This window comes from Danio rerio, chromosome 14, assembly GCF_052040795.2.
Source record: "Danio rerio strain M-AB ecotype USA chromosome 14, GRCz13ab, whole genome shotgun sequence".
Classification (NCBI taxonomy): Eukaryota; Metazoa; Chordata; class Actinopteri; order Cypriniformes; family Danionidae; genus Danio; species Danio rerio.
Window position 1 is genome coordinate 43,649,925 of NC_141034.1, and position 14,077 is coordinate 43,664,001.

A 14,077-nucleotide genomic window follows, 5' to 3' on the forward strand; every position below is an offset into this window, starting at 1 on the left:
AAGTGACACTCGCTTTACCAACTGTAATTTAACAGAATTATTCCGGCGCGGTGACCTCACGCTGAGATAAATTACATCCACGATGTGCGACGCGCCACTATCGCTCTCCTCCATCAGCTCGTAATCATGTTCTCTCTGTATATATCTGACTGCAAACAGACGCGCATCTGCCCATCTAGATCCAGATCTGGACCCAGATTACTCTGGAGCTTTCTGTGCGCACGGGCCTGGATAATGACATCATTCAGGAAGAGCTTGTTTCCATAGAAATGAGAGAGTGGTTGATTAGGAGAGAGCATGGTTTTTTAAATTTAATTTGAATTTAATATTAATATATTTAATTGAATTTAATTTTATATTAATACATTTGATTTAATTTTATTTTAATATATTTAATAAAATGTTGTTTTATGTTATTATATTTAATTTAATACAATTTTATATTGATGTATTTAATTGAATTGTATATTAATATATTTAATTAGATTGAATATGTTAATATGAAATTAAATTGAATTAAAATATTAATATAAAATTAAATTAAATATATATTGTAATATTTTGTAAAGATATATATATATATATATATATATATATATATATATATATATATATATATATATATATATATATATATATATATATATATATATATATATATATATATTTTGGTTTCTGATCATCTATAATCCTAACTCAACATTGCATATCTTGCGATGTGACTTGGCGGTACACACATTGCGACATCGATAACGAAACAATATACTGTGCAGCCCTATTATATTATTTTATATTATTCATTGTCATATAATTCATTGCAATTCATTGTCATCTTGACCGAACGGCTCAGTCACAGCTGTATACTTTTCTAAAGTTACGAAGGGCGTGTATTTCAATTAATATCCGAGTTACCAATTAACATGAACTAATTTATATAACAGCTTCTATGGTGTATTCAGCTTTTAAAGCCACTTAGCGCCCCCTTGAGGAACCCCCAGTTGTTTTTCCCTCCTCATATTAAACAGTTGTTTGTGACAGCATGTGGTGCCCAATGGCTGGTCCCCATGTAGCTTGTCAGTTTGCTGCTGTCTCATTATCAATGGGTGTAGGATGCAGAGGTGCAGAGAAACGCAGCGGGCCTGTTCCCTTCCCCACGCGATACTTGCACTCTCTCACATCAGATCGTGCCAAGGCTATATCACAGTCACACACACACACACATAGCCAGCCTGTGTCCCTGTACCAAAGTGAAATTGACAGGCTCACTGGAGTAATTGTTCCCTGCACTATTGTTTCTGGCAGGAAATGCTGTTATTGACAAACAAGGATTCAATAAGATTCGGAGATGAACACTTTGGGCTTGGTCAAAAGACTGTATTGGCCTTTTCACTGAGCCCCTATTCTCTCTCTCCTCTCTCTCTCCTCTTCTTTCTCTTTTTCTTCTCTTTATCTCACCAGCACTCAACTCATCTGGTAGTTGGCCTGTCCTTATCTCTCTTTCTCTCTCTCTCTTTCTTACTTTTCTCTTTCAGTGTGCTTTCTACCTCCTCCTTTCTCTCAAGAGTTTCCTCAGACCCACACACAGACCGTTCCCCCATGTTCTTTCCAGCCAACAGAAACCCAATTACAGTGAACCAGTGGATGTGGCCTGTCTGCATGATTAGTGTGGTCTGGTGTAATGTTGATATCATCCCAATGGATTGAGCCGGCCGGGGTCATTAAGCAGCATATTATGGCCTGTCTTTGGTTTCTGGTGGTAAAGGTCAATGGATAGTGAAACCAGAAACTCTTGTTTTAGAGTGGGTCAGATAGAGGGTTCTGCCAGTTTTTTGGCAAGGAAAGAAATGGAGAGAGCATTTTCAGCCTTGCTTTTTATTATCTAATGTTCACAGCAAACTTGATCTGTCCGCAGTGCTCCGAATGCTAGTATATTTATTATACATTTTGTCCATGTTAACTTTTTGCAATTATGCAATTATATGTACTATAGCAATTAAAGCAACCAATTAATAGTTTGTAGTGTTTTCAATCATTGAATTAGAAGTAAAATGAGTATGTTACATAGAATAGAAAGTTATAGCTTAAAATTGTGCGAATAATAATAATAATAATGATAATAATAATAGGCAAGGCAGTGGTGCAGTGGGTAACACGTTCGAACCTCGGCTCAGTTGGCGTTTCTGTGTGGAGTTTGCATGTTCTCCCTGCCTTCGCGTGGGTTTCCTCCGGGTGCTCCGGTTTCCCCCACAGTCCAAAGACATGTGGTATAGGTGAATTGGGTAAGCTAAATTGTCCGTAGTTTATGAGTGTGTGTGTGTGGATGTTTCCCAGATGGGGAAGGGCATCCGCTGCGTAAAAAACTTGCTGGATAAGTTGGCGGTTCATTCCGCTGTGGCGACCCCGGATTAATAAAGGGACTAAGCCGACAAGAAAATTAATGAATGGATAATAATAATAATAATAATAATAATAATAATAATAATTGTTGTTGTTAGAATGTTTTCGTTTGCAAAAATTCAAAGAAGTCATATTTTTAAGCATGCTTACATTCATATTTAGACAGCACAATACCAATGTTTTGACTTTACAAGATGTAACAAATGAATATTTGGCTGAATATCCTTGGTTTTCGATTACAACCCGTATTGGGTTATAAGTTATTTTGAAAAAGTAATAAATTAAAAATTACTGATTACTACTGGATAATTGTAATCTAATTACTCATTACTTGGTGTAAAAAATAATCAGATTACTAATTACTTTGCTTGAAGTTACTTTTAAAACATAAAATGTGCCTAAAAAAAGGTGAAATAAACTGCAGCTCTTTCAGTAATGCAATATTCACTGAAAAACATTACAATGGGTTAATCACAGCAGTTTGACATATTCTAAATACTTAGAGTTTGCCTAAAGCTTAATTCTCTCATAATTTACTTCTTCCAAACCTGCTCGTCTTTTTTTTTTTTTTTTTTTTTTACATTAAAGAAGACATGAAGAAAACTGAATATCTGTAACCACTGACGTCCATAATATGCAAAAGCACTGCAGTCTTTGGGTGTTCTGTGTATATCTGAGCTATTTAGTCTACCTAAATGTGTATATTCCATAGTATGAAACTGATCAGTCAGTTCTTGTCACATGACTCACTGCTTTCAACTGGGTGCACCTGGGAAATATACATGCATGCAAAATACACAATATGTGAATGGTCCCATAAGCAGCTACGCTTCTCTTCAAATTCAGAAGATACCTTTACTCCCGATCCTGCACAAAAATAAAATATAGCCTGTTTAGGGTGAGTTGGGCCATTATGTTTTTAAGCGCTGGTGTCCTCTTTGTTGACGACTTTTGTCCGAGTTTATATTCAAGTGCTTGAGCAAGTTGCTGGACAAGTTTAAAGCAGTTGAAAGTTCTTTAGAGACTGGACATAGACTGGATTGCACAGCAATATTTTTGTTTTTATACTCGATAATATCAAAGCATTGTCTGTATTTCCACTTGCAGATGCAGCCAATCTCAACAGCAACCATTTCAGCTCATGTTCTCGCATGCTCATTAACTGATGTTGCAGTGAAAAATGTGATTTAAAATAAGCTTTTTTTTTTTCTTGCAAAAATTATATTTGTTGCATAACTTACACAAATACACTGACTTTAGTAACTGTGATCAAATTACACAAATTTAAAATTTTATTTGTTACATTACAGCGTTCTTCAAAAATGTAACTTGAATACAGTAACACGTTAATGTGGAATTAAACCCAACTCTGATTACAACAAATGGAAAGCTAATTGGTCATTTTGTTTAGAGTACCTATAAATCCTGCAAATATTAGTAAAGAATTGTTATGGATTTGCACAAACCCTTAAGCATTGGTAAGCATGAGACGTATGTCACGCAGTACAGAAAGTTACAGATACCTTTTGTTATTCCAACCCAAGGATATTCTGAATATATAAAGACAGTTATAGCCCAGCCATCATGCGGTTCCTCTCATAGCGAGACGGAGAGCAGCTCAGCCTGTGGTTCAGTGAATTTGAGATGGCTGTCTGCAGCAGGTCTGGAAAGAGCCAGGGGCAACTACACTTACTACAGACAGTAATGAGGGAAGTAATAACCTCTCTCGCACACACACCCCATTACTTCTATCAGGCAGGTATAAGCACACCAGTCATATATCTGGTCCCTCGGATTCCCTCATCTGAACTATAGAGGCAGATGAACCGAGTGATCTTTAGTTGGATTCAGATCAAGACAAATTCAAGTATGACGACCTGCCTGAGAATAAAGAGTCGAATTGCTTCAACCTGAGCTCCTCAGAAGTGTTTGGGGAGAAAGACTTGCTCTTATCCTCCAATTTGAAAGGGAGCAAAAATGTGAGTTTGCATCAATTGAAAGAGCGGTTAGATCTCACGTCTACTTTGAGGCACGCAAACACACCACTTTCTTATTGAACGTTTTAGTCACACAAATGATGGTACCAGAATACACAAGGTCAGCTGCCAGTCAACATCAAGGCCACTTTTATTGCCACACAAACCCGTCATGTTGTTCTAAACCACCGCCTACGTTTAACCGACTGCTTAAGACCTAATGCTAACACCTGCTGATCGCACCAGAGTAAATCGCTGCGTTGTCTGCCATGTTTACAAGATCTGCAGACTCAACACGTACTGTGTCTCCCCATCGCAGCCCCCTACTTGCCTATAGTAATGGCTCATTTATTTTCCTGTTGCTATATAAACCAGCGCTGCCGCCCGTGTCGGAGTTTCTTGACAGAGCAGAATTGGGACTCAGTCACAAAGATGCCCTGTTTATTCCTCCAAGACTGCCTATTAGTGCAGCTTGCCTGCTGGGGAAGCCACATCCTGGGACGACAACATTAAACACATTCGTACCAGGGAAGAAACCGCTAATACTCGCTCCATACTCCCCTACATACTTCTCTGTCGACATTAATTCATCCTCCCGTCTACACGGGTGTCTTTGACAGCCCACCATGTGCTCCATCGCCCTCTTCTTTTTCCTCTGTCTCGTTTGGCAGGTTGTTGTTTTCAGAACACACAGATGGAAAAACGCCTTCAAAGGACAAAGAAACACATGGATGACTTAGATGAGAGAGAAAAAAACATGGCTGAAAAAATATATATAAAAATAAAATGAACCTAAGTAGAATGACAAGAATAAGAATGATGTGGTATATACGAAAGTGGAAAGCGGTAGTGTGGCACACTTTCCATTCTTTTGCCCAAGGGGCGCTGTGCAGGTAACAGATTGACAATCTTCACTTCGTCTGTCTAATGCTTGAGAGTAGAAAGTAAGAAAGTAGTCACAAAGACCCACCAGCTTGGCAGCTTGCACAGAAATTGAATTTTGTGCATGAACCTCATGAATAAATTCACCTAAGCCTGGTTTTGTAGGTAGAACGAAATTGTAAGACATTCCACCTGATTGTTGTCAGTATCTGATCTGTTTCCTCTTCATAATGGTGTTTTATTTCATTCTTGCATGTTTGTTTAAAGGCAAATTCAAATAGCAGAATCACAAAGTACAAGAATTAGGTAATACAAATGTACCATGTGTTTGCAAATGTTACTGTAACATCTATTAGTCCAATGACGGAACTAACAGCATGGATAAAGGTTAAATGTGTGTAAGCCTTAGCACATTTAAAAAAAAATTGTTGAAATTTATTATAATTTGTTTTTAAGTCTTAATTCAATCTGACTCGAATTTATAAGAATTCAAATTTAAATTCATCCAATTCAAGCTGATTACCTTATAGATTGTGATTTGGTCTAATTTAGATCGATTACCCTAATAAATCCTTATCTTCAGTTAATGGTTCATCGTTTACCCGAAGTCGCTTAGAGTCAGTATGCTGGCCAGTTCATCTGCTCACAGAAACATCCTCACCAGTTCTAGTTCTTACATTGAGCATATAACTGTAAACTAATTTCCTTTAAGTATTATTAGGCTGCTCCATGCTTGCTCATACATAAAGAAAGTTTGATTTATCCACTAGTTTATATCATACTAATTCAGTGATTGTCAGAAATCAACAGGTCTCTAATGCTGTGCCTATGCTTCATTCTTTGAGTCTGAATGTATAAACAAATCCTGGTCATAGGTTGCGGAAACATCAGTCTAAACAATCTACTAGTTACAAAGGTTTTAGGTTTTCTCCTGTTCTTGCGCTCTGATTAGGCACGCTGAGTTATGATCGGTTCAAACAGCATACTGCGGGAGAAGTATCAGTCGGCCTGGAGAGTGCAAAAAATCGAGGAAGGCGATTTAGAAATTGTACATGTCTATATGATTTCAATTAATCGCATTGCCCTAATTCACCGTCTGTGTATAAAATTGCACTGTGAATTGAGAAGTGAGTGTCTGTTGTCTAAAAAAAGTCTGTTTTGGCACAACATCTTTTATTTCTAATGATTTTTCTAATGATTAATGCTTTCTCTATGTAAAATAAATATTGCATATTGAATATGATTTTTAATATTCATTTTAAAGTAAGTTTGTTTTTCAAAATAATGCAGTTTACACTGAAAGATAAAGTGATTGTAATGTAAATAGTAACTAAATGGGTGACAGTACCATAGGGAATGCTTTGTAGAAACTTTAGTAAAAGTTTTGATCAGTTTCACTAATACTATTACTGGTAATCGTTTTTAAATGAGACCTTTCTTTTTTCAGTTTATTGTGTGAAACGTTTGATTGGATTCTGATTCCGAGTCCCTGTAGTTTTAAATCGCTTAATCATTTAATCCGTTTTTAATCAAACTGCCTTGAAGTGTCTTTTTAACCTATGTGCTGATTACATATGTTGGTCAACTTTTGTCATCTAATAAGCTCGCTAATTCCCGCGGATGTTCCCTAAAGCTTGTTTACATAACATGATTGTTGCTCTTCATAAAAGAGTTGTGTAAGAACACATAGCAGCCATATTTGTTGCTGAATGTGACCAACATTTGTATTCTGCTGCTGCTGAATACCTGAAACTTAACAATAGGTTTCTCTTCATATCAGGACGAAAATAAAAATATTTTAATAAGCACTTTTCTGCTGTTGTTTTTATATTGTGTGGGAGCGTGTCCCATTAATCTGTGTGTACTGTAGAATTAGCATGAGGCAGCTCCTGCTGACTTGTCTAGCTGGTAGCTCTGTGTCAGTCAGTGCTGTGGGTGGGCAGTCTGCTGATTTACAGAGGAAGTGAGTCTGCAGTTATGGAGTGTTAGTAATCATTCTCACCTGCTGGAGACTGGGATGCAGCTGGGAGCGCAGGGGCACTGCCTCATCCACAAATCAGGTGTTGGTAACTACTTCCCCCTCCTACTATTATCTGCATGTCGTCTGATGATGAGGACAGACACGGTTCAAAATTTCCTCTAACAATTCCTATGCGTTTGCTTATTTACCATCAGCAGAAATATAAAGTCAAAGATTGAAAAGTAGAGCAGGGGAGATCTTTCTTTTTTACTATGCTCATGAACTCTAGAGATGATCAAGTCTAATACAGATGTTGTAATTAACGAGTGACAGGCCTAACAGAGTGTAAAGCGCAGCGGTGCAGTGGCTGATCCCTTAATGTTTCTTGTTCCCGCAGGGTGGACTGAGGAACAGCAAGCACGAGTGTACGCTCTCGTCACAGGAGTACGTGCACGAGCTGCGCTCAGGAATCTCCGAAGACAAACTGCTCAACTGCCTGGAGTCCCTGCGCGTGTCCTTGACCAGCAACCCGGTCAGGTCAGTCAGTCAGTCATTCTTCACCAACTCTAATCGTTCAAGTCACTCCTTCTGAAACCAGTCTCTGATTGAGTAAGCTGACATATCAACACTCACTTCAGCCACCTCAGACCATCCTCTCTCTGTGAAATGGAAATTTAAACCTCATTTTTCTGTCTACACATTGCAATCTTGGAGGATTTCTCTCAGGATGCTAATTGGAAATCTGTCAATGGGTCTTTTAACCTTCAGTCTATGTGGATCCCCGATTCTGGTTAAATGAACGTAGCCCATAGCATAGCCGGCTAAATGAGTGTATCCTCCAGTCACTTTGAGAGCAGCCCTGTCATCTCCCCCTCTCTATCTATTAAGCTCTAATAGATAGGAAATCCTTTTTTTTAACACTTCAGACAGCCAGCCATTCTCTGAAACGTTAATAAGCGCGCCAACCACCACAAGACCAGGCGCTTGGCTTTCAAGTCCTGCCACTAAAGTGTGCATCCCGCCTGCTTTTTTTAATCTGTTCTGATCACGCCTAATGTAGTACTTAAAATAATTTTGCGCTTTCACGCAGCCTCCCCTTGCACATTTCTGCCAAGCTTTTATTGTTTTACTAGCCCTTCTCGTTCGCTCATAATAAGGCCCGTCTCAGCCTTCTCTCCCACAAAGTCTAACCTCCCCTCTAGTGGACGGGATTTTCAAATTTAATTTGGTCCCAGTAGCGCAGAGGAACGATATGTGACAGCAGACTCTCTCAATTATTTACCAGAGCACTGTCTGAGAGATGGCCCTTAATGTGAATCAATGAGCGCAGCATATAAAGTGGTCATCATGCAATTGGCAGGCAGACCAGCTCTTTAGGTCCACGCTTACGCAGTGGGGAAAGAACCCGAGCGGAACCTGCCATTTGATCCGATGGCATTATGTGCCACGGCTCTTCTCAACAGATGTGTTTTGCACTGGAAAGCAATTAATAGACGCCCCTGCCCTTCTCCCCAGATGGCGGTACAGTGCAGCGAGTCAAAGGAACACAAACACCGAAATGACTTTGCTATTGTTTTCCTGTCACAGAACACATAATCTAGAATGTGAGTTGTAGAACACAGCGCCTGAAGGTAATCTCTTGTTATTGCCCTAATTAAATGAAGGGATGGCATCTCGTTTTGTTGTCTTTATCAGATCATCACAGTGCTGCATGGTGGCCCCGTGCATCCAATTATTTACTCCACTGTTAGCCATTAATCATGAGAAGCAGATTCTTCGAGAAGCCCACACTTATCCCCCCATGAAGACAGGTTGTTTGTAAAGATCAGACTCTTTGGCTGAAGACGAGTGGCGTCAGCACATCCCTTCAGTAAAAGGGCAGTTTGCGCTATGGGGCCACCGAGGCCAGGACCACCCTCCGGGCATCTGCAAATGGCTGAACTTGTGAGTGCCCAGTCAGAGAGGGGCGCCGAGCGGTGTCTCACACAACCACTGAAGGTCAGGTCTTGCTCAGAGAGAAGCACCCTGGGGTGACGAGATGCTTGGAGATACTCACCGCACTCTTCTTTTTCCTCAGCCTGTTTTTTATTTTTTTGCTTTGTTTTGTTTTTTTCAACAACACTGAGGTGATTCTCACCGGCTTGCATGGGTAACAATTAATATGAGTAGAGCTAATTATTACGGATCACAAAACACAACTGAATACAGTATGTTAATGTAACCTTTACCGTGTTCTTGGTGTATGTTGCTGAGATAGCTGCACAAAAGATATAAACATAAAAACGATTTTATTTTTTTAGTGGACAGTTCAGATGCAGTTTCTGCCTTATTTGGTTTGCAAAAACCATCTAAAAGCAATTTGAGGTAGTGTGTTAAGTCCTCAATATACTCACATTTTGTTGTTCCTTTTGGGAGTTTAACAGAACAAAATAAATACTGAACAAATGGAAACAGTGCTGAAAATAACTCTTAATATAACATTTGGTCCTAGCAATGTGGATATGTTTGATGTTAAGCCAGATAATGTTTATGTAAGACCTTATACAATCAGTTGCATAAACATCTTTTTTTATTTGTTTATTCGACTTTTACAGATATAATAATGTAAATTTACAGAGACATTTAAACAAATATTATTCCCACCCCTACCTTGTAAACCAGAGATGTCCCAACTTGGGCAAGCGGGCCAAAGTTGGCCCTTGGTAACCTTTGATTTGGCCCACCATCCTATCTGAGAAGAAAGAGAGAACGATGTGGAAGGTTTAGAGATTTATTAGTTTGTTTTATTGTTAAGCTACAAAAAAAAAAAAAAAAAAAAAAAAAAGCTGACTGAAATTTAACGTTTCAATGTAAATGCTGTAATTTAGTTTAAAAAGTGCATACTATTACCTGACAGAAAAGGGCAATGCAGAGACTTTGAGCAAATCAAAGCAAAGAAAGATTCTGCTTGACTACTGTATTCAGCATTGAACTCCATTATGCTTCAAATTTGATTGTTTGTTTTTATTGCTGTGAGTTATTATTTCAAAAAGTTATACTTCATTAGTTAATGCGATTAAAAGTGATGTTTTTCTATTTATTTTTCAAAATTCTGAAATAAATGAGGAAATTACCCATGGCAGCTTTAATGTAAAATAGTTTGGTATACGTATCTTTGGCCCACATCTATTAATAATACTTGGTTTTTGGCCCTTCGTAGAAGTTTGGGCTCCCCTGCTTTGAACAAAACTAAATTACAATCATCCGTACATACATACATACATACATACATACATTCATATATATTATAAATCAAAAAATTATAAACATTAATCCTCAGGTATTTATACAATTTACTTATTTTTTTCCTAATGGATTAAGCTCATTGCATCTCGCAAACAGTTGTCAAAGCGCAGGGGAAATCTTTGTTTTCATAATGAAAGAATAGGTTGCTTTGCTAACAGTGTCAAAAATGCAAGAGCGTGTGCAGTACAACTTGATATCCCTGCTATATTCAGAGAAAGTCCAAAAAATTCATTAAGAGGACACAGTTCACTGTTCATCTGTTACAGTACAGAAGAGAAACACTTAAAAAGTAGTGATTGATGGACAAAGTCAAACATAGCAATCTTATATAGGGTGAAAGTCTTTGACTTATTTTTGCCAACCTAACTTTTGCCCAGTATATTCGGTAAACAAAGTTCAATTGGATAAGGCATTGTTGTGCACAAATAGAGGAGGTATGAACACGTGACAAAACCTGGTCCCACATCTCCCAGCTTGAATGCAAGATTGCGTTCTGAATTCCACTGTTGTTTAATGAAGGAAAGAGGTACTAGAAAAATAGGAGATCAACCTGTATAAAATTGACAGTATACATTTTTAACTAAGGGTACTTTAAAAATTTGGTCAAGTTGAGATTTTGGTGGAAGATTTGGAAAATCTAAAAAATTAGTTTTAAGTTTCTGGAAGTATCTAAAAAAATGGTTGCTATAGGAAGAGAACATGTTTGTGTTAATCGTGAAAAGTGCATACTTCTTTATGGTATTAAAAAGCATTAACGGTTTACATGGTAAAGAAAGTGAAGCCTATCTATTATATATATCTTTGGTAGTTCAAAGTTGTTTAACATCTGGATTGAAAGTTTATGAAAAGTTCACTTGGGCAAGCTATTCTTCCGAAACAAACCTCAAACATACTCGGTTTTTGGCATGGTTTTGTTCAAAGTAACATCACAGCAGTTAGTTCTTTTTTGCTTGAAGTGTATCAGAGCATTTACATAATGTAAAAGTAGTTTCTTTAGATCAAAAAATCAAAGAATGGCTAGACTTTCTCAGTCCCACACAGATGAGAGAAAGTAAGGTGTCTGAAGTTTAATTCCTGTGGGACCCAATTCATTTTTACAGCTCATTTCTTCATGCTGGTCATTTATTTATTTATTTTTATTTTTTCAAACTGGACTTTTGTGTAAGATTGGAGTGTCACGCACAGCACGTGTTAAATGGGAAATTAATTTGTGGTGAAAATGACCCTAAGTTCCTTTAATTTGCTAAGGTGCAATTATAGATGAGTGCCTTCATACCTTATCTCTGTAAGAAATATGTCAGGGTGTGGATTTCATTTCTCACAAGTGATGGTTCCTGCAACGTGTTCTGTTCCTTGATAATCAAACAGTGCACTCAGGAGCATAGCAATGGCTTTGGTTTACTCATGTGTGTAAAATGGTAGACTTAACATACATTACCTGTCTTACCCATGATGGAGCATTAATAACAGTCTGCTTTTATTTTTCTGACAGGATCATCTATTAATGCATGGATTATCCTGCATGCCATGTCCTGTTTTGACTGTTCTAGATTCCCATATCATTATTTTAATTTGTGTCATAGTATAAACATCCCGAATGGGGAAAAAATCAAGAGGCAATTATTTTTAATGTGGGTCTTAAAAAACTAATGGAAGTATGCTCAAAGAAATTCTTTCTTTCTTTCTTTCTTTCTTTCTTTCTTTCTTTCTTTCTTTCTTTCTTTCTTTTGTTTCTTTCTTTCACATAAACAAACCTTGCACACTGAGTCTGATGCATATTAATCAATCCATCAGGAAAAATGCTAATTTTTTTCATTTTAAGCTGTGAAATTGTTTTCCTCTGTCTTCTCTAAAGTAGAAAAAGCAAGAGGAATAGGCTACATATTGTGTTTATTTAATACTAGTCTACATATATATATATATATATATATATATATTGACATGTAGAGAGTAAGGAGAGATCTCCTCCTTATCAGAGTTGCGCTACAAGTAACCCGAAATGCAAAGTTTATTTCAGGAAATCAGTGGATTTCTAATGTGATACTTCACACATTCAGGTACGTAAACTGATCCTGAACAGAAACTGGCAGTACCTATAGACCAGGGGTGTCCAACCTCGGTCCCGGAGGGCTGATGTCCTGCAGATTTTAGCTCCAAGTTGCCTCAGCACATCTGCAAGGATGTTTCTAGAAAGCCTAGTAAGAGCATGATTAGCTAACCCAAGTGTGTCTGATTGGGCTTGGAACTAAACTTTGCAGGACACCGGCCCTTCAGGACCGAGTTTGGGCACCCCTGCTATGGACATAATAATAAATGGCGGCCAATAGATAGAAAGCAGACAATAGATAATGTCTGTGGGTAGTGCGTCAAATGTATGGACACACCAAACAGCAGCAGGGCAGAGAATCCACTGAATCCAGCATATAGAGGTTCTTAACTGTCCACTACATTCTGTCTTTATTTTACGCACTGTGTTTGTTAAAGTTATCTGTAGCTCAAATGATGGCATTCTGTATTTAGCTTGTCTCTTGTACGGTGGCTCTGAAATGTCAAAACGCTTCTCAAAGCTGTTTTTGAGATGCGAAAATGATGGATAAAAATTTTCTGAGATAGTGTGTCAAAACAATTCACACAACATGAGGTCGAATTTTTTTTTTGACATGCGAAAATTACGGAGGAAAATTTTAGATTCTGTGTGCAATTCTCTTAAGAAGAGGTGAGAGTGGCTGTCAATGTCATCTTAATGTGCTCTCATTGGTTGGCTTGTGTTTATGTAATAGTTTAATTGTCTAGGCTGAGCACCTGTTTGGCTGCCCAGGTGGCAAGAAAACTCCCATTTCCCAGTAGTCCCTCACAGGTGTGGATCTTACAGCCTTACACATCCATACACAGATGGCTCTGCTTGCGGCGGATACAGCGTCTTCCTTAAACATTTCACTCTTTTATTTCAGTTCTTTCGTAACTATTTCTTCCAATACTCTGCTCATTTCGGCTGACTGAAAATCACTTCTTCCTCTTCTGCTTTTTCACACACTGTATCCATCATCCTCTCACACACGGAGTCTTGTTTCATTAACTCTGAATTGCCAGACTTGCCAAAATGCAGACTAACAGATAATCACTGGGTCTTATTTCCTCATTTATGGAGAGTTAATATGCACTGTAACTAATGGCAGCCATTTTCTCTCGCCTCTCCCATGCTTTCATTCTCTCTGTTTTTATTTCTTTCTGATACAGCTGTACAAACAGTGCCACGGGCAGGCAATGTAGAGCCGAAACAATATTACAATGCGAGAAGTAATCCAGAACTTTCTTAACACCCACTCATGCATAAAACCCTCCAGCTTTGTCATCCATTCCAACAACTCCGATGTCTCAAGCACTTTCGCACACAGACGAGCAATGAAAGATCTCCAGTGGCGTACACAGACTCGGCTGATTCTTCATCAATGCGCCGCCAATAGGAATTCACATTTCATCTGCGACACGGAGTGTACGAAGGGCTTGACTTTTCACTTTCAGTGCTAAGCCCTTGGTATTACACTCTCTGCTTTTTACACTCCACTTTAAATCTCAG

At 38.1% G+C, this 14,077-nt stretch overlaps 1 protein-coding gene across 50 annotated transcripts in view; it reads left to right on the plus strand.

Annotated features, from left to right (window-relative positions):
• The window catches only part of diaph2 (diaphanous-related formin 2), a 716,224-nt gene that overhangs the window by 146,297 nt on the left and 555,850 nt on the right, over positions 1–14,077 (plus strand). For all 50 annotated transcript variants that reach the window (XR_015507851.1, XR_015507852.1, XM_087281958.1 and 47 more), the window contains one exon: positions 7,613–7,752. Coding sequence is in view for 48 of the 50 variants with exons in the window: in XM_087281958.1 (XP_087138084.1) it covers positions 7,613–7,752 (140 nt within the window). In the remaining 2 variants the exon portion in view is untranslated. The remainder of the gene's footprint in view (positions 1–7,612; positions 7,753–14,077) is intronic.